General features: G+C 35.7%; 2 protein-coding genes across 6 annotated transcripts; one reads left to right on the forward strand and one right to left on the reverse strand.

Moving 5' to 3' along the window:
• The first annotated feature begins 354 nt into the window (after positions 1-354).
• On the forward strand, positions 355-13,877 carry LOC104099615 (histone-lysine N-methyltransferase EZA1). Of its 5 annotated transcripts, none has more exons than XM_009606660.4 (18): positions 355-518; positions 1,119-1,220; positions 2,124-2,395; positions 3,045-3,206; positions 4,245-4,329; positions 4,517-4,672; positions 4,752-4,799; positions 4,875-4,946; positions 5,442-5,559; positions 5,684-6,083; positions 7,513-7,657; positions 9,069-9,289; positions 9,746-9,877; positions 10,656-10,743; positions 10,840-10,887; positions 10,992-11,120; positions 13,174-13,251; positions 13,321-13,877. In XM_009606660.4, exons 1-18 carry the CDS (start codon positions 471-473, stop codon positions 13,510-13,512), a joined length of 2,496 nt encoding a protein of 831 aa, XP_009604955.1. In that variant the 5' UTR covers positions 355-470; the 3' UTR covers positions 13,513-13,877. The 5 variants fall into 5 exon arrangements, with proteins under 5 accessions (XP_009604955.1, XP_009604957.1, XP_033512867.1 ...); XM_009606662.4 differs by having other exon boundaries at positions 1,119-1,214; XM_033656976.2 differs by having other exon boundaries at positions 1,122-1,214.
• A 368-nt stretch (positions 13,878-14,245) lies between these two features.
• LOC104099614 (protein trichome birefringence-like 6) lies at positions 14,246-17,388 on the reverse strand. Its single transcript, XM_009606659.4, has 5 exons — positions 16,232-17,388; positions 15,884-16,076; positions 15,582-15,772; positions 14,732-14,890; positions 14,246-14,653 (listed from the first exon to the last, which is right to left on the reverse strand). Exons 1-5 carry the CDS (start codon positions 16,981-16,983, stop codon positions 14,332-14,334), a joined length of 1,617 nt encoding a protein of 538 aa, XP_009604954.1. The 5' UTR covers positions 16,984-17,388; the 3' UTR covers positions 14,246-14,331.
• Between the last annotated feature and the right edge of the window lie 568 nt (positions 17,389-17,956).

Raw genomic sequence — 17,956 nt, forward strand, 5'->3', positions numbered from 1 at the left:
TTAATATATTTTCAAGAAACAATATGTATCTTAAATTTCAAATTTAATATCATTAATAAAGGCATATATTTGTTAATCTTAACTTTTAATTTTTGATAATTAACTTTATATTTAAAATTTAATCAAATCATGTAATTACACTTGTGTAACCAAACAATACACTTGTAATTACATTATAATTATATTGTGACAAACAAACAAGTCAACGTAATTACAATTAATAATTACACTAATTCCAATTATTTGCTAGCTTTCCAAGATATGTTTTTACCGTTCATCAGTTACTCTATTTTCTTACCCAAGGTTTATTATTTAACTTACGTATTATCTTCGGGTTTTAACTTACGTAAGTCTCCTCTCACTTGGCTACTCTACTCTTCCTTAATTCTTCTTCAAATAAAAATAATACAGTACTTCCACTTTCCTAATGTTAACGTTGTTTCTGAAATATCTACACACAACACTTGTTCATGATCTCCTCCACCTCTATGTCCGCTGAATCTGCCGCCATCCCCACTGTCAGTCCCTTTTATGCCCCTTTTGATTCTGAGTTGAATTGGTTTTAAGTTAATTAAGTTCTTGTCAGTTCATCATATAAGTCTCCTATTTGCACCCCCTTCTCCTCCGATCATCTTGTTTATCGATCTTTTCTCCTGGGGTATTTGAAATTCTTGGAAAACTATAAAATTTATTGAAGTAAAACATGCTTTTTCTTGTAAATTTTCCTTACTCCAATTGATGAGAAAACAGGGGAAAGAGTAAGGACATAGTTTTAAAAAAAAATCACGTGTTCTTGTTTGTTGGTCTTTTCTAAAGTAGTGTGCTTTACAACTATGTCTAATTGCTTTAATTTTACAATTGAATTTGAAAATTACTTTTTTCTAGCTAATGATCTATTGCCCTCACCTTGTTGAGTGAAATCATGGGCTATGAGTTTTTCTCGTTTGCACCCCTTATTGTTATTTTGATGTGATCAAATAATTTGGGCCTATTTTAGGTAATTTAATGAGGTCTGAACTTTTCTTTATTCAATCAATTTTAGATGAGTATTTGTTTGTGTTTCTTTTTAGCTATATAATCAGGCAATGGATGAAAACTTTATCTTTCTAAATTGACAGAAGTCCTATGGAGAACGTGAAAGAGATTCTTTGGCGTCTCTAACGTACAGAATCAATCAGCTGAAAAGGCAAATTCAGGCAGACAGAGTTCTTTCAGTTAGGGTACTTGTTCTATTGCATTCTTCTATTTTCTAGACTATTGTGTATTCAACACTGAACTGATATTGTAGCAAGCACACAAATCGGCTTGTGCATTTCGCTGATACTTTTCATCTCTTTCTCTTTTTGTTTAATAGTGTTTGCACTCAAGTGAATTTTTATTTTCTGAAGATCTTTGTTTTTAATTCTTCTGTGAGCAAAGCAATTAGTGACTAATTTCTATTTTGTGATTACCAATTGGAAGACTTTTGAGTGGAAGTTTCAAAATTTTAAAGTGGAAAATTGAATGTACGCGCTGTCAGTTTGTTGATGTGTATATATCCACACATATATATGTATGCATATGTCTGAGGGAAATTACATAAAGGCTGTATATATATGTATGTATGCATATGTATGAGGGAAATTACATAAAGGCTGTATATATATGTATGTATGCATATGTATGAGGAAAATTACATAAAGGCTGTTTTTTTTATGATTAAAGAGGAGATGATCGATTCATATTCCTAGAATCGAGTCAGATAACGAATTGTTTCCGGAATTTGATACACCAAATATATCCCTGTTAGGATGGAAAAAAAGTTGTATAGGATGGTCAAAAGATGGCTTTGGTATACAAAGGTGCATAATATTTGGTACTTGAGAAACAAAATATCAATAAAGTAACTGTACTTGAAATGAAGAACACGAAGAAGGTTATGTGACCCAATAAAAGGAAACATCAACTTTCCTTGTTCTCATTGAGCTACTGTGCCTGAACTATGTCATATGAATTTCCCTCTACTAATTGCTTAAATTGTTCTTTTTATTTGATGATCACAGCATGAGTTGTGGTTTTGGAACTCCCACACCATAATTAAAAGAAAGAGAAAAGATTGTCTGACCATGCTTGTTTCTGTGTAGGACAAACATGAAGAAAACAAAAGGAAGCTAGAAAATCATGTTTCTGAACTTCTTTTATTGGCCACGTCAAGGAGTGATACTATGAAGAACTCTGGGACTGGCAAAATGCTTTCTTTAAGAATAGCAAATCCACGCTGCAAAGTTGGTGGACTTCTTCAAGGATCAGGAGACAGGGACTATGCTAATGGAGAGGAAGTTGTATCTTCAACAACTGCCAAGCTTCCCTTTGTTGAGAAGATTCCACCATATACCACTTGGATCTTTTTAGACAGGTATGTGATAATCATAGTTATATCAAGTCCAATAATGTAGAAACAAGTCCATAGAAGAGGACACTTAGGAAAGAAATTCTAAAAAAATAACATTTTCAGTTTTTGGAAACAGTGGTGAAGCAAGTGACATGAGAGCTGCTGATAGATCTTTGAGATATCAGCTACATTAGATAGCCTTTTTTATATCGTGAACCTGAAATCTACTGTTCCGCTATAAGGCTGAATTAGAAGCATATCTGAATTTGTATCTTTTTCTTTTTTTTTCTTCTTTTGACACAACACTTCCACAACAAGCTTGAGATAGAGCATTTGACCTTTGTCATGGATTTTTTTTCGTTTAGCATCTATTTTGGTGATAATTTACCATCAACAGCTGCAGTCCCACTCTGAAGTCTTAAAGCAGCTCCACAATTTAATAGATTGGAGAAAATTGGAAGGAAACTATTTTTCAGTAATATCATTCATCCATTTTCATGCTTTGAAGCTAATCTTGTTCATCATGCTTTTTCCACTGTTCTTTAGTTGAGTTTTTTGTTAAGGCCAATAGTTGCAGCTTTAGACTTGCCTGTGACCATGATTATACTTTCTTCTTATTCAAAATGAGGATTTTATTTGCTCTTTGTTCTCAAGTCTTCTTGAAAAAGCACAGAAATCAAAGAATGGCTGAAGACCAATCAGTAGCTGGGAGAAGGCGGATATATTATGACCAGCATGGTAGCGAGGCGCTAATCTGCAGTGACAGCGAGGAAGACATTGCAGAGCCAGAGGAAGAGAAACGTAATTTCTCTGAGGGGGAGGACAAAATTCTGTGGTGAGTTCAGATGATACAGTATGTACTATAGCTTCATAAACGTTCACACTTTGCCGTTTTCATTTATTTTAGCAGATTTTTGCTTCAGTGTCAAAGAGAAAAACTGACTATAGACTGATTTGAAAAGTTGGAATTGATGTAGTTTATTTATCTCTACCAGTGTTGTTCACTTACTGCTTAGTGCTTACTTAGGGAAGGTTTGTACAAAAATTCTGCAACTGGGAGTTTATCCCCAGATCCTCTTTCCCATTTTCTTTTTAATTTTAAATTTCCTCTCGCTAGAATTTGAAGAGTTATCTTGTTGCTTTCCTAGATAATACAGATGCACAGCACAATTTTTCCTTGTATCTCAGTTCTTATTCTGTTTTATTTGTCTATTTATTTCCTTGATTTTTAGCTCTGTTAAGTGAAGGGATGATAAATTTTACTCAGAGACTCATAGCTCATATGGGTAAAGAAAAATACTCCCGCTATCCCATTTTTAACAACATTATTACTATCAGGACAATTTAAACTACTAATTTCTCAGACATTTTTGAAATACTTTAATAAGAAAACATTGTGATCTGTATCTCTGTTAGTAGTCTCTAAGTATCTGGTTTTATTTCAATAAAGAAATCAATGTTTAGATTCACGCTGAAAATTAGATGCTTTAACTCTCATACTCCAGACTAATCTCTCTTTTTGGTATGAAGGAAGTATGATTTAACTGTTCTAAGTAGTTAAATTGAAGGATGATTTGTCATCCTGTCCTTTCCCCAGTACCGCAGTAGCCTGGGCTTATTGCCTGCTTCTTTTCCTTGGATAGAATAGTTAATGTTTGTGTAGGCTGCTGAGCATCCTCAGTTGAACTAGAATTCCTACATTTAGCCAGCTGGAGGGAGTTGCTAGCACTCATGCTAGTAGCTCCCCGAACAGAAAGGGTATAGCTGCAGCCTGCAGATTTCAGACAGAAAATGCATTTTGCAGTGTTTGTCAGTTTACTTCTTTTTGATGTCTCCAGGGACATCTTATATTCAAATTTTGGGATTTTTGTAGGATGGTTTCTCAGGAGTTTGGGCTTAACGAAGAAGTTCTGGACATCTTGACCCATTATGTTGGAGGCACCTCTTCTGAAATCCTGGTAAACTGAGTTGGTGCTGTAATTGGGTAATGAACTTATTACATGTTTTCGTTACCATGTTTATGCGTGTTTGATGTGCTCACATGTTGAGGCATGTATCTCGATATTTCATGGTTATCTTGTTAGTGGCTATCTGTGGAACCATTTTGTATATAATCTTGTTTGTGTTTGTTTGTTCGTTTATTAGGAACACTGTAATCTGCTTGTGGAAAATCATCAAAATACAGACGGCAAAAGCTTGAAAGATTCTGGGAAAAGTGGACTTGGAGGGAACATATTTCTGGACAAAAGCCTTACTGCTGCTTTAGATTCTTTTGATAACCTCTTCTGTCGCCGCTGTCTGGTATGCGATTGAAATTTGTTCTTTTTTAACTGGTACAGAAGCTAAATGTGTTTTTATTTGGTTCCTTGGACTAAAACAGGTGTTTGACTGCCGTCTGCATGGTTGTTCACAAATTTTTATTGATGCTGTAAGTATAATTGCTTGTTCAGCTTTTTCTATTGAATTTGTATATGAAAATCTGAAAGAGTCTTTCATTTGGTAGAGTGAAAAACAGCCCTATTCATCTGATTCTGAAGATGACGTAAAACCTTGCAGTGACCAGTGTTATCTTAAGGTAATTTTTAAATATTTATATATAAGCGAGGAGGTCATACTTTTTTAAGTTCGGAATACCCCTTAGCGTGTCATTGACTTGGTTTTTATTAAGATAACTCTTGTTCTTGAGATTTTCGGAATATTTATGGTGTTAGTTCCTAAGCAGCTTTGCCTTTTCGATAAGTACCTCGGCATCTCTGCTCTTAACATATAACTTTTGTGTTAGCTGGTTTGCTAGCTTTGGGCTGATTGTAGAATGCCAAGTGATTTTACTACTTTGTTTACTATCTGTGGAGTTAGTGCTCTTAAACATACATCTTTTATAGGCTTTTAACAGCCATTTTTATTTTGATTTTTTTCCTTTCTATTACCATAATCAGTTCTTTTCGTAACACTTGCCGCTGCTACTGGCTGTCATTCTCATTTGCTAATTTGCTCTTCCCCTTTTTACCCCTCTTACTTTTTCACTCACTTTCACCTTTTTATTTGGGACAAATTCATTTTGCTCTTTTAGGTAAAAGGTGTGACAAACCAGATTAAATATTCAACTGCAGATCCACAGCAATGGTCCGAAAGGACCACTTCAGAAGTGGGAGGTACTACTGTGGCCACTAAAAGAGCTGGAGATCGAGGTGACAATGAGATTCACACACTTTTGATGACAGATCACTTTTGCTGATCTTTTCTTGTCTCGACTATAACATTTAAAGTTACCTGCTGATGGTTCAACTTGTGCATGTCTCATTGTCACAACAGAGGAGCACACTGATAGCAAAATGAAGCATGGAGCATCAGATTCGATATATGCAACTTTAGAGAAGTCAGATCTAGTTCCAGATGACCAACAAGATTCGTCTTGTAAGAGAAGGAAATTATCACTCCCTACTGCTGTTAGTGTGACAGCAGAAGATGGATATGACAGCAATGAAATGTCTATTATCACCAAAGATTATGTACCACAGTCACAAGCACCAGATCAGTCTGGCAATAATAATGGTGCTTATTTGCATAAGGGTGGGGACAATGTCAGGAATGAAGGAGAAGACGCTAAAATGGAAACTGTGAAGCAAGCATCGTACATGAAAAATATACCAGAATGGAGACCCCTAGAGAAAGAACTGTACTCGAAGGGGATAGAGATTTTTGGGAGAAAAAGGTATGGCATTTTAGTTAATTTTGGCTTTTTCTCAATAAAAGAATTACAATTATTGTACATTAGAATAGGATGATGTCATCAGTAGTAAGAAATTCGTGTCCAAGTGAATTGTTACACTAGGTTTTTGCTTTCCATTTCAATATCATCTGGTAAGGTAGTTGTTTCTTGTTGACCACAGACTGAAGAGTGAGAGGTTAGATGGTAAAAACAAAAGGAGTCTTTCTGAGTCTTCACATGTCACTTGGTAAATTTGGGAGTACTCAGGTCAGTAGTAACATATCCTAAACTTTACAACCCCATGCAATCTATTTCCTCCACATGCAAAGGATAGGTCAGATTCAAAATAGAAACTGTCTGCCGATCTCCTCTGACTACAGACACTAGGGTTGCAAGCCGGCATCTGGGAAATTGGTCTTAAGATCCAAAGCTCCACCACATTCGTTGTGCTCAGTAAAAGGATTTCCATATGTGTATATGCTGCTCTTGTTTTTGTGTCTCCCACCAATTTCAAACAATCCTTTCCTGGGGCTTCCAATAACCAATCCTCATTTTTCTTCAATTTTATAGTTGCTTCTAATAATTTCAGATGGAGGTCTTTCATATAGTTCTACAGGCAGCGCATATCATATTCCAAGTGACAACTCTTGTACCATCTGGCACCATATTTGGGAGCCAGCATTATGCCGATTAAGCATTATGGTTTCACATGTCCTAGTGAGAAACCATGGGCAATTGAGGATAGTTGTAAGTTTAGAAAAAAAACTGAGTTGGTCGGTGGGCTAGGTACAGGAAATGGCTTTAGCTGTACTACATTTTCTGGGAACATCATGTTATGTTGAATTATATTTTACAGAAGTACTGTTGATATCTCTCAGGCAATAAACAGTTTGAAGGTGACCAAGTAATTAGATGGTTTTTGAAGTCTTTTCACTTGTATTATTGTGAGAAACGAGGCAGCGTTGAACTCAAGGAGATTTTTTTAGCTGTCACTTTAATTATGATATTCCATTGTATAAAACACCATATGTTAGCTAGTCAAAGTTGTTGTCGTTTCTTTTTATGCCAAGATTAGTTGCTGAATTTTCCTCAGTATCAATAAATCAGTCAATCAGAAAAGTGAAACTAGGGGACATTCATCTTTTTGCTAGGCTTTCAGAGACCTTTCCTTCTTTTTTGCCCTGTTACGAGAAAAGGAAGCACCTGGATAAATGCTGCACCATATTTTAGCACATTTAGCCCCTCTATGTTGAGAAATCTTCCTTTCTTTTTCTGCAAATCATATTCTACCCCCCCCCCCCGGGGGGTCATGCTTGTTGAGTAACATGGAGTGGATTACGTGTTGGTAACAGATTCTTTTTGGTCAAGTGATATACTCGAATCAGATTGTCATGTCAATAGGCCAGCTCTAATAATATTTCATGCATTGCAGTTGCCTCATTGCTAGGAACTTACTTCCTGGCTTGAAAACTTGTTTGGAGGTATCCTCCTACATGGATGATGGAGCAGCAGCGCGACGTGGAGGCTCTGCAGGCTTGTTTTCAGAGAATAATGGGAAAACCGACATGGATTACATGGTTTGTGCTCTTTTCGTTGTGCCTAACTATTTTCTTGATGCTTTGTCCCAAAGATGGTAATACATGAATTTTCATATTCCTTAGACTTTGAAAAGACTAAGAAGTTTTTGTGGTACACAGATTTGGGAACACAGCATTCCTCTATTTAATAATTGGGTGTTTGGGACTGTTTGTTTGTATTCTTAGCAACACTCGTGTATGCTGATATTTTCCAATCCAAGGAGAAGTGGATATTGTTAACTGGATTGTTAGTCTTTTCTTTAAATCCAAAAATGGAAAAAGTTTTCCCTACAACATGATGAACTTAAATCCAAGGATAATTTTAAAAAGTTAATCCAATTGCGAAGCCAGATATTACATTGCTTTGAAGTCCATATCCATATTTTAGTGCGATAAATTATAATACATGCGCTCTTTACTCCCACTTCATAATCTACTTAATTATTTAAAAATAAATTTAAATCTAATTCATATACTCCCTCCGTTCCAATATATGTGAACCTATTTCCTTTTTGGTCCATTCCAAAAAGAATGACTCCTTTCTAAATTTGGAAACAATTTAGCATAAACTTCCAATTCTACCATTAATGAGAAGCTTTTATAACCCCACAAATACTCTGGACCCCTTTTTGACTTGTTTAGGACCACAAATTCCAAAAATCTCCATTTTTTCTTAAACCTAGTACCCAGTCAAACAGGTTCACATAAATTGGAACGGAGGGAGTATTATTTAGTACATGTCGTATAGTCTAGCACTGTATCATCTTAGCAACAACAAGACGAGTACCACAAGCATACTCTACTTATTTTTGTTCAAATATATGTAGAGGTAAAGTACTTGACCAGAGGACAGACTTGTAATTCCAGTCTTTAATTTGGACCAAGTAGTCTGAACAGACTGGTCCAGGCTATCAGCTTTGCAATGAGAAAAAAAAGGCGCCATGGATCTTTTGGTGTTTATAAGCTTATTAACTGTTATAAATATCTGGAGCAGCAGGCAGTTCTACTTTCTAACACTCTGTACCCTCTTTTAATATTTTATAGGAATGGGGTAGCTTTTGGCTGTAAAAAAAATGGCATTTCTCTAGCCAGTGTAAGATATTTTCACGTGCAGAAGGAAGAATCGTTACTTCTAGTTCATTTTTGAAGCGCAGAATGATGCACAAGTTCATTTAGGATGTTGAGAAACTAGGATCTTCTTCTTTGAAAATTGATGCATATATGAGAATATTATTTCTCTTGAATTTCTCATGCTATAAGTGGGAACATACTTCTGTATAGGCTGCTGTTGGAATCGAAAAGGCTCAAGCAGCTTATTTTACCTTTGTTAGCATTCTACCTTCCTAAGTTTAGTTTGAATCACTTCCTTCATGGTATATATCCATCTAATTTGATGTATTTGGATATTTAGGAGCCAGATATGCCAACAAAATCACGTTTTCTTCGTAGAAGAGGTAGAACACGGAAGCTCAAATATTCCTCAAAGTCTGCTGGGCATCCCTCAATGTGGAGACGTATTGCAGATGGAAAGAATCAATCCTGTATACAATATAATCCATGTGGATGCCAGCCTGTTTGTGGAAAGCATTGTCCTTGTTTACAGAACGGTACTTGCTGTGAAAAGTACTGTGGGTATGTTAAGCTTTTGAATTTATCAAACAAGGATTTGTCTCTGACCTGTTAAGTCAGATGCTTCTGTAGTCTACCTTTTTTTTCTTTTTTTTGTTTGTTTTAACTAACTTTTTGCCCTCCTGTAAAGCTTGCGCTCTTGCATCCCTCCCCTCTTCCTGGATGCATGGGTGGTTCTGCTTGATGTTACGAATGAATAATTCGTGCTCCCTACAGTTGAAAGTGGGTGTATTGCATCAACTTTTTGTTGCATTTACCATAAATTGAACTTCAGCTTGATAAACTAGAACAGTTATGTCCTCAATTGCATTAATTGTTGTGTGGAAGACTGCAGCTTGATGTCCTTCACTTCGTTCGTTGTTGGAACAGTCGTTTAACTTAATGCTTGCTCAGCGTTTGTTCACTTTACATTATAATTTCAGGAACTCATTATCTCTCATATCTCTTCTTCCATTTCAGCTGCTCAAAAAGCTGTAAAAATCGTTTCCGTGGATGCCACTGTGCGAAGAGTCAATGCAGAAGCAGACAATGTCCATGTTTTGCTGCTGGACGTGAATGTGATCCAGATGTTTGCCGCAATTGTTGGGTTAGGTAATAATATTGGGCTTAACACACGTCATTATAGATACCTTTAGTGCCTCATCATAAAGGCTGATGATTTACACTAATCAGTTTGATATTGCAATGGATAATCAAGATTTTGAGAATTGTAGTTGAAAGTGGATAACACACTACTCGAACCTATACGTGTAAGTAGATAAAACCTCGAACCTATTCATTGTGGTTTTAGTTTCCCGAAGTGTCTCTAGTACATGGTGATACTTCTACTACAAAACCTTTTTGACAACTCCCCTGGTTGAATTTGTTTAATATTTACTATCACGAACTTTAACGTCTAGGAACTGTTGTGACACCATCAGTGATCAATTCATCCAAAACTAGGTACTCTTGTGAATTATTTGACCGATCATCTTATGAAAAACCTTCTTTCTCTCTTCAAACCCCCCACTCCCGAGGACCTTCCGTAAGAAAAGTAAGAATAAGGGAGGTCTCTATTTTCTTGTCTTTCCAATTTATTTGCTAACAGAGAATGATATCTATGGTTATGCAACTTTATGGATGTTTCATCTCAATGGCCTGCAATGCTAAGGGGTCAAGAACTATAATTCCTCCAATCTCTTGTGCATCTTTAATAGACTTTATTTTTTCGTGTTGCGAAGTTTTAGGCAATTTATTGTTAGAGAAGCATCACAAGGCTGAAGTGCTTGTTTTCATGTTGATTTCAAATAGTTATGTAGTTGAAAGCTAAGCTGTAGCCTCTGAATTCCCTCATGTATTTCTTCTTGAAATATTGATGCACACTTTGCAGCTGTGGTGATGGGTCATTGGGTGAACCTCCTCGACGAGGAGAAGGTCAATGTGGTAACATGAGGCTCCTCCTGAGGCAGCAGCAAAGGGTCAGGCCATTTTAGGGATTTCAGTCACTTCTATTATGAAACTTTGTTTTTCATTTTCTCCTTTTCTCAATCTGTCCTTTGCCTCATTTCCAACAGATTTTGCTATCAAAATCTGAAGTTGCTGGATGGGGAGCCTTTCTGAAGGTAGCCATATTCCTGTGCGATACACTTGCTGCGTAAGCTAGTACTATAAAGTATTAATAAACTAATTAACTAATTTGTTTAATCTTTCTCATTTTTGTACCTAGAATCCTGTTAACAAAAACGATTACCTGGGAGAATATACTGGTGAATTAATTTCTCATCGAGAAGCAGATAAACGGGGGAAAATATATGATCGTGCAAATTCGTCCTTCCTTTTCGACTTGAACGATCAGGTGAGCACTGCTAATTGTTTGAGAGAATCTAATATTCCCTTGTGTTGCAAAATCTGAATCTTAGGAGCATTGTTGGTTTTTTAAAAGGATGGGGCAGCAAAAATATTAAAAATATTTATTGAAAATGTCTCTACTTTTTTTATTAAACATAGAGGTCTTTAAATAGCCAACTTGAGAGCATAATATGCAGAAAAATCTGCATAACAAGAATTCAAAAAATCTGAAATATCTCAACAAACCTAAAAAATCTAACAGAAATTTTAATTCAAAAAAGTAGATTCATCCTAAAACTAAGCTAACTTATTATGCTAAAAAAATGCAACAGTAACTTAAGCAAATCCTTAACACTCCTTTGCTTCAGTTGCTCTATAATAATTGCTCCTCCTCAATTACTGCTTGTGCTGTTTGTGCTTGAGGATTGTGTTGAGCGTCTTTAAACTTGCACACTTTTGTAACATGGCCTGTTTGTTTGCAAATACCACATATTGCATCATGTTTCCACCACCAAAATTTTTCTAGGTGTGTTTTCTTTTTGCAGTATTTGCAAAGAGGATAATTGACCTTTTCATTTTTGTTTTGTGCATAAAAAGCACCTTCGGTAACTATTTCATGTCTAAATGCTCTTCTTTGTTCTTATGCTTGGAGAGCACTTATTAATTCTGCAACAGAGATAGTAGGGAGATCTTTAGACTCTTCTAGAGGGGAAATTTTGGACTCGAATCTCTCTGGAACCGTTACAAGAATTTTTTCAACTATTCTGTCATCTTTGAAATCCTCGCCAAGCAACCTATCAGAATACCTAGTGATAGTCTCATCTTCTTGCATCCTAAGAGATTCAAATCCCTTTTCAAATTTAAAAATCTGCATTTGTCTGACTCGATCACTTCCTTGGTACTCCTTTTTAAGCTTTTCCCAAGCTTCTTTTGTTGTCTCACATTCAATAATTTTAGAAAACATTGAATCCGCAATTGAATTTTGAATCACAGTTTTGACTTTATATTTTCTGGTTTTCTCTTCTGAATGGTTTTTAATTTGGGCGAGAGTAGGATATGCAGGGAGTGATTGTAATGGTCTATCTTCCATTACAACTTTCCATAAATGATAGGCTTCAAGATATGATTTCATTTTCACTGACCAAATCTGATAGTTTTCACTAGTGAAAGTTTGTGGGGCATTCAAAGAGAGACTGTTGCTTGCCATGTTTCAAAATGTGTTTTCAAAATTAATATTGGTTAAAAATGATTTGAAAATGATTCTTTGGAAAAACTCAAGATCCTGTAAGACCAATGAAGCTCTTGATACCACTGTTGGTTTTTTAGAAGGATGGGGCAGCAAAAATATTAAAAACATTGATTGAAAATGTCTCTACTTTTTTATTAAACATAGAGGGCTTTAAATAGCCAACTTGAGAGCATAATATGCAGAAAAATCTGCATAACAAGAATTCAAAAAATCTGAAATATCTCATCAATCCTAAAAAAATCTAACAGAAATTTGAATTAAAAAAATAGATTCATTCTAAAACTAAGCTAACTTATTATGCTAAAAAAAAATGCAACAGTAACTGAAGCAAATCTTCAACAAGCATTCATCCTGCGCTGTATGCTCTAGCAGGTGTATGCTCTTATTTCCACAATCTAGAAATTCTGGTTCCAAGTTGTTACTCATTTTCAGTCATGAATTTGGGGCATTACAATTTTCAATTCTATCATATTCAATTATTAAGCAGTGATGTCCTCTCGATTTACTTGTCAGTCAGTTATTTTGGATTCTTCTACCTGTATGCCTGATTTAATCAATCGAGGAAACAATCAAATACAAAAACATATGGCAACTAACTAATAAACACTCCTTTTGAGTTAATCCTGGGCTGGAGCTCAAAAACTAGACAAGTCCTTTCAACAAATTAACAAGTCTCTTCTCCTTCTTGTAATCTAGAAGTCCCATTGACATTTCGGAGAAAAGCAGGTTAAAACATCTTAAGCTAACTTGTTAAAGAATTTTATGATCTTTACTAAACATGTCATCTCGTGCTCTCCTATTTTTATTGCAGTATGTCCTTGATGCTTATCGGAAGGGAGACAAGCTGAAATTCGCCAATCACTCATCAAACCCGAACTGTTATGCAAAGGTACATATAATCCTAGTGTATTAGAGCTCAATAAAATTCTTGACTTTGCTGATTTTGACATCTTTTTAGGTGATGCTGGTTGCTGGTGATCATCGAGTCGGCATATTTGCAAAGGAACGTATTGAAGCTAGTGATGAGCTTTTCTATGATTATCGTTATGGTCCTGATCAAGCACCAATATGGGCTAGGAAACCCGAGGGCACAAAGAGAGATGATTCACCAGCGCCTCAAGGTCGAGCAAAGAAACACCAATCTCATTGAGACAGTGTTTTGACCTTCTCAATGGTTGTAACATAACCATTTCTGGAAGGTGTACTACGCCTCTTATATATAGGGATATAGTGATGTAGACGATTGTAACAATTTTTCTTTATTTCTTTTTCCTTTTTTTTTTTTTTGGGGGGGGGGGGGGGGGGTGTTCATTATGCTAATAAGACATATACAAGTGGAGAAAGGCTCCAGCTACGAATAAGTGGAAAATATAGGAAGAAACATGTGTGTGTGTATATATATATATATATTAGTCACATGAACAGATAAAATAAATTGTTTGGGTTGGACACTTTTATGTGTCTTGTAATAACATAGGTTATGTAGACAATTTTGTTTCTTTCTTTTTTGTGGAATTTTTTACTCTATTCAGGACCAACCTTGGTTTGAAACCCTCTTATAATTAGTTAGGGTGGTCAAAACTCAAGACAAGACTTCATGAAGGTAGGGTTTGGCATCTACCTCTACATTGCTTATTATTGTAACCAAAAAATGAAATGCATGAAATAGCGAATATAGTACCTTTCTGAAAAAAGGAAACTTTCTATTACACAGATGACTAGGAAAAGGAAACAGGAGAACGGGGACATGTCAATGAGAATTGAATTCACGCCTATTATGCGTGACTTGTCGATACCTCTAGACTATAATCGTGCCTTTCTTTTTTTCCATGATTCGCCTTAAGCCCATTTTGTGCCTATGTAGGAGGGAAAAAAACAAAACAAAAGATAAACCCGAACTTCACAGTTATATGCAACCGAGCAAACAGGTTGAACAAATGAAAGAATTTACAAATTTGAGAAGGAAATTTCAGTTAGTCAAACTCTTTCTTCTTTTACTTTCTAAATGCATATACAATATTTCATTCCAGGTGTCTGGAACCCCAGGAAGACACCAATGGCTACAATCTTGAACACGCGAAGAGCTACCCGGTTTTCTTCCATATATAGAGGGATGACCATCAATCCTATACTCTGACATACCAGTTATATTCAAAAAGGTAACTGGAGTCTTCATCTTCCCTATGATTTGTTCCACTATCATATTCTTCTCCGGGTATTCGCCTTTGTAAGTCTCAGGAAGAGGTTGAGAAGTTTCTCTGCAATGCCCACCAGTGTTCCACTGACCCCCGCTATCAAATTTAAGAAGAGGATGATAAGCAATGCAAGATTTGAAGCCAATACTTAGTTCAAAGCAAAATAAGGCATACCTGAAATGAGAAGGAGCAGAACTTCGGAAGAAAACTTGTGTTTTGCTTGGATTGACATGTCTATCTACCCATTGTGCCCAAGTAGTCAGGGCCTTTTCGAAAGCTGTTGAAACATCAAGACGAGGATGAACTTGATTCCTTTCCTGGTAGTAATTTTTCCTGTTGTGACACTACAAAGTTAGATGTGCAGTGGTGTAATGCAAGACAGTACATAAAGCAAGAAAGGTGAAACGGTTTGGCAATGCAGAATGTCCGGCGAGAGCATTGTCCACACACAAGAATAACCAGCAACTTGATTTCCATCTTAATAACAAAAAAATGACATGAAAAACAAACCTAGCTCATTATCTAGTCAATAGTATAAAGCTGGTTATGCCAAATACTTTTTATATCCTATCACAAAATAATGATCCCGTTTTGGCATCTAAATGTTGGCTTCTTCGGTTAAAAATTACTATAAATCTGCTTGTTAGCCTCAATTAGTACCGAAATCCAAATAGATTTCCCTATCGATCATTAAAGTAAGAACTTCAACAATAAACTTCTCCAAGATCATATTACATTCCTACTATTAGTGTTTCGCAGATGTTAAAGTGGAAGTAGCTTTAATGTCCCAAGCAATAAGCACCTAAAGGTATGGAGTATGGACTAGGTCACTAGGGTAAGTGAAGTGATGAAAACGATGGGAAACTAAAATTCAAATACCTGTCTATGTCTCCGAAAATAGAGTTATTTGACACTTGTACTAGTGAAAGTAGCAAGTACTTGATAGAAGTGTTCGCAAACTAGCTCGGACCAGCCATTATATAAGAAACAAAAGTCCCTAGGCATAATGCTTGAAAAGGCTTACCCTGCTTTAGTTTTATGGTGACTCCACCAATGAGCGGTGTTAAAGACCAGAATATCAGCCCCTCTCCATCTTGATGAACTTTTGTCAACCGTGTCAATACGCAGCGTCTGCACTCGTTTGCTGCCTATCCTTGCCTTGCCCTCATGAACCAAAAAATGAGTTACATAGTATTCAACTGTACATTGATAGTCCTGCAACAATGACACCAAAATAATTTGAAGCTAGCAAAACAAGATCCTTTGCATATTCAGTTATTCATAAGTAAGAAAATGGAAATTAAAAAAGAAGTTTGAATTGATTACCACAAATTTGAAACAATAATTCCCCTTCTCTTTGGTTATTCTCCGACCACGAGTCTCATAAACCTTTCTTGGGTCTGCAATAGCTCCCATTAATAAGCACATCATTGATTCCCATTGGTTTCTGTTAATAGAATCGCCAACAAACACTAATCTTTTGCCTCTAATTAGTTCCAGCATTTGAGTAGCATTGAACCTATGACATAAAGTTACAAGCTAACAATTATTTATTTATCAAACTTTCTTATTACACTTTACTAGACAAGTCTACATCTTGAACAGACAATGAAAGCGTACATTTTAAGCAATGAATAAGGGACAAAAGAGTAAAGTTGTTATTGTTTTACCTACCCTGGAATGTCACAATCTTGAGGTTGCCACCTCCATTTCATATAATGCTTATCCAATCTTCCATTAGATTCACAACTAAAACCCTCATCAATGTAGGGACATGAGGCATTTGTGTACAAAGGGTAGCTCTCATCAAATACCCACTTCCCTTTAGTGATGTCACATACTTTTTTATTATTCACCACCTTGAGCACAATATCACTAGAAGCTTCTCCTTCTATTTTCTTGAATAAAGGAAAAGAGACATTTTGCTGCTGCTGTTGCTTAGTACTTCTATTTGCACTATCTATTTGAAGAACCTCAGAAACAGTTTCAGATTTCGTCGAGCGGTTACCAGAAAAGGTTGAATTTTTCACACCAAAAAGGACAGTAGAGTTACTGTTTATGTCGTAAGCGACTGATTTAGGCTCACTTTCCTTTTCCAAAATTCCTTCAGATGCTGAAATGTTAGAAATTTGGGACTCATTTTCAATTCTACTGAAATGGGTGCCCACCAAAATTGAGTTCTTGATTTGGGTTGCTGAGTAATTTGTGTGAAAAGAACTCAAAGTTTGAATCTTGAAGTTGGGTTTGAGATCCAAAGGGACTGAAGTAGTAGTGTTGAAGTGAAGATGGGGGTCTTGAGGAGTAGATAGTGGAAGGTTGAGGACCCAAATGGAAAAGAAGATGAGAAATATTACAGAAAAGGAGATGGTGAAAGAGAAAAGCCATAGCCTTGTGGGCTTGATGGAGAAACTCCTCTGCTTCTCCATAAAAAAAATTCTGAGTAAACTGTGTGTGTGTGTGTGTTTATGTGGGGGTGTCAGGTTCTTCTAAAATACAATACTATAGAAGTCAAGAAAAGTGGTTAAGATATGGTAATGCACAGGGAGAGGCACATGCTGACATGCAAAGGTGTTTTGGAAATTATTAATAATAATATACAACAGCTAATCAAGATAAGAATTGTACAGTAAGTAGCATTATACAAAATCATAAATCATTGACAAGACTCAAGAGAGAGTAGTTGTAAGGAAACGTATGCTCAGACTCTGGCGGAGTGATGGAAAAGATCGTGACAAAAATGAGTGAGGTTGGTTTCCTTTAATTTAACTAATAGAGTAGTTATCAGTTGTCAACAATGAATTAATTATAAAGTATAAATGTCAGTAAAAATGTTTCATATATTTTTCTTTCTTTAAAAGAAGTAAAGAATTGAGTTATGGTTATCTTGGTGATGACGAAAAGATTGACCATTGTGCCCCAAACTTTTGTTAGCATTGCATGGGATGATAGCTAATAAGGTTGTGAAAATATATCAATTTCTTTTTTATTAACGTTATGTTTGTTTTTAGATAGAGGTAGAGGGGTAATAAAGAAGAGAAATATTGATCATTTACTATGAATTGTCTAGTACAGTTGGAAGGAAAGAGAAGATATATGGACAATTTACTTTCAAATGTTTGGTGCAAATTGAAAAGGATGTAGGAGGGATATATATTTTCTCCCTCTCACCAATTTTGTCAATTTATTTTGTCAAACTGATAAAAGTGACATGGAGCAATTATTATTTTCACTCTTTCTTTCTTACTTCTTTCTTTTTTTCTGGTTTTGTTATTAAAGTCTATGGCCGCCCTACTAACACTGTTAGAAACTATTCCTTTTTCGATAAAAGTTTAATTTATTTGTATAGTTGCTATCTATTGTATCGTATTATATTGTTATTTTAAATATAATATTTATTTT

This window comes from Nicotiana tomentosiformis, chromosome 1, assembly GCF_000390325.3.
Source record: "Nicotiana tomentosiformis chromosome 1, ASM39032v3, whole genome shotgun sequence".
Classification (NCBI taxonomy): Eukaryota; Viridiplantae; Streptophyta; class Magnoliopsida; order Solanales; family Solanaceae; genus Nicotiana; species Nicotiana tomentosiformis.

Bases quoted from the DNA above. Each gene is read 5' to 3' on its own strand.
- LOC104099614 (XM_009606659.4), bottom strand. From the start codon at position 16,983: ATGGAGAAGCAGAGGAGTTTCTCCATCAAGCCCACAAGGCTATGGCTT. The intron at 15,773-15,883 runs GTAATCAATTCA...TCATTGTTGCAG, and splicing joins ATTATTGTTTCAAATTTGTG to GACTATCAATGTACAGTTGA. The intron at 14,654-14,731 runs GTATGCCTTATT...TAAATTTGATAG, and splicing joins TCTGCTCCTTCTCATTTCAG to CGGGGGTCAGTGGAACACTG.
- LOC104099615 (XM_009606660.4), top strand. From the start codon at position 471: ATGATCTCCTCCACCTCTATGTCCGCTGAATCTGCCGCCATCCCCACT. The intron at 2,396-3,044 runs GTATGTGATAAT...GAAAAAGCACAG, and splicing joins ACTTGGATCTTTTTAGACAG to AAATCAAAGAATGGCTGAAG. The intron at 5,560-5,683 runs GTGACAATGAGA...TTGTCACAACAG, and splicing joins TAAAAGAGCTGGAGATCGAG to AGGAGCACACTGATAGCAAA.